The sequence below is a fragment of the Polistes canadensis genome, unplaced genomic scaffold, assembly GCF_001313835.1.
Source record: "Polistes canadensis isolate GaletaPanama2010 unplaced genomic scaffold, ASM131383v1 scaffold_413, whole genome shotgun sequence".
Taxonomy (NCBI): domain Eukaryota; kingdom Metazoa; phylum Arthropoda; class Insecta; order Hymenoptera; family Vespidae; genus Polistes; species Polistes canadensis.
The window spans coordinates 49,425-51,988 of record NW_014569960.1 but is presented as its reverse complement, the minus strand read 5'-3'; the positions used below and the strand labels follow the sequence as shown (position 1 = coordinate 51,988).

Sequence of the window (2,564 nt, the reverse complement as noted above, 5' to 3'; positions counted from 1 at the left end):
ATTAAAATTTGGATTTTTGGCAACGTTTTTAGCAAGAACATTCAAATTTCGCTAGAATTTGCACCACATTTTGGTTTCTTAAAATTCGATTTTATGAAAAAAAAGGAAAATCCTTCGTCCAAGTCCTTGCCAATAGTATCACGAAGACGTGTGACAAATTTCATGAAAATCGGTTAAATAGTTTTSGAGAAATCTTGACAACCGWCTTTAGAAAATGCGTTWAAAGATTTGAGTGCTGGTATAAGAGCCATTAAAGAGTGCAACTTTCCAAAGCTCTATCTTTAAAACTACTACTCCTATCGACTTCAAAATTCAATACAATATTCTAGATGAGTTGCAGAATTTAAAAAAAAATTTTGTTGAAAGTCCCAAACCCATGTAACCCCTTAAAGGGTTATTGTTGATTCGTTATGTATTGTATAAACAAATGAAAAGAAAATTGGAATAATTATAATATCATTTAATTCACTTTTATTTACTTTACTGACGTTAAAACAACCCCTCCCCTCATCACCTTCACGGTTAACGTGAAACATTTTCATGTAAACGAGGTTTTAATAGAGGAAGCTGTGTTGTGTCCCAGTTCGCGGTGACTGGCCAACCTTAAAAGGGACTTTAAATTATCTTCTGACCAAAGAGAGAGAGTGAGAGAGAGAGAGAGAGAGTGAGTAGGATTCACTGACAAGTAGAAGCTTGTGCTGTTGTTACTTTCCTCGGTTATTTAAGCAACACAACAGAACAGAACAGAACAGAACACTGGGGATTGTTCACGATTTTCCGAGAGACGGGAAGCCGGGAAATCACTGGCATGTGAAATGACACCCCCATAATCCAGACGCCCTTTGGCGCCGGCCTCAACGTTTCCCTAGATGATATTTATTTAACGGGAAATACGATATTATTACCTATACTTCCTCTAAACTTCTATGTATTAGTTAACAACGATATATTAATGCCATACTAACACGTATCTTCAATTTGTTTTATGATTGAAAATAAAAATAAAATGAAAAAAATTATTCTGTTAGCAATAAGTCATTAATGATTTTATTTTTATGATTATGCAATTGAAATATCACGTGTCTCCATAGTTATGCTGCAGTTTCATACAAGAATGCATTTGTGTTATTATTAAGGAATAAATAAAAATAATTAAAACAGAAAGTATTTTATTAAAATATAAATTAATAAGAGAGAACTAAATACGATTATGTAATATAAATGATATTATAATATTAAAATTATATTTATAGGATGTATGTAATTTTAATTAAACATATATATATGTATGTGTGTGAGAGAATAAAATATAATTTAATATTCGGTGGAACGTGATTATGCGATTAATGATTTAATTAATACTTAATGTCATGTTCTTAACGAGAATTTTAACTGAAAATGTATTCGAAATTAATATTATGGTTAATGCACTCGAACCCTCATAAAATGTTAGAGTAATAAAGATAACATTATGATTAACAAGTTATAAAGTATTACAAAAATGTGAAAATGTGTTTGGTGATAATTAATAATATATAATTTAATATACCCACACACCACTGTTATGAATAGGATTATGTAATAAATTATATTATTAAGACTACGTTATACTCTGATTGTATGTAATTTTAATTGGAGATATATTATCAGATTAAAAATGAAAATATAAAACAAATAAATAAAATATAATTCTGTTAGAATAAGAGAGAGAGAGAGAGAGAGAGAATAGAAATGTGATTTAATAATTTCACCCCAAAACATGGAATACAATTTAATTTAATATTACTTTAATGATTATGCACGATTATCTTATAAATTAATTTATTCATTTATCGGGAAAAGTAAATGTGTGTGCATAAATTATTTGGGTATATTATACGTCGATATAAGCACTATTATTATTATTATTAATATTATTCGTTGTTCGTGTAAGCAGAGAAAAATAATGGGATATTATTTGTATTAAAAGATTGCGTGATTTGTGATGCGAAATTCGTTTAGAAAAATCCTAAATTTTAAAACTCTCGTTGGTAAGTGAGATTATTAGGTTGAATTTCAGGAATAGGATTTAACAAAAAAAAAAAAAATGATGAAGAGAACCACCGGAAGGAAGGTTTCTTTCGCGATATGCTCTTCAACCCAGATTCGTGATTCTTTTAATTACAACCCGTTTCCGGTGTTGAAGATTTTAAAAAGATCAAAGAAAAAACAAGAAAAAGAAATTCTTTGTAAGTAACAGATTCGGCTGTTTCACAATTCAAATGAAATCTACATAAAGTTTCGATCATTTATAATTAAAAACACAAAATTTATCTTGAAAATAATTAATTATGAAATTAATAAATCATACAAAAACAAATAATGTACGTGTCGATTAATTAATTCGCACGATCGTTAATTATGACAAAAAAAAATTCACGTTTATCAGCTGATAAGGTAAAAAAAATAATTAGAAATAATTTTTTAATGATGAAATTTAACAGGGAACTTGGACGTGAAAGAAGTAGAACTATGTTTGATTTAGTTGGACGTTTCGTCCCTTTATTGGGACTTCTTCAGCAACT

The 2,564-nt window shown here is 28.6% G+C and overlaps 1 protein-coding gene across 1 annotated transcript in view; it reads right to left on the bottom strand.

Moving 5' to 3' along the window:
- The window catches only part of LOC106792374 (glutamate receptor-interacting protein 1-like), a gene marked incomplete at its 5' end in the record, with an annotated part of 38,131 nt that overhangs the window by 32,541 nt on the left and 3,026 nt on the right, over window positions 1-2,564 (bottom strand). The window contains 1 exon segment of the mRNA XM_014758771.1: window positions 1,554-1,559. Within this exon segment, the coding sequence (XP_014614257.1) occupies window positions 1,554-1,559 (6 nt within the window).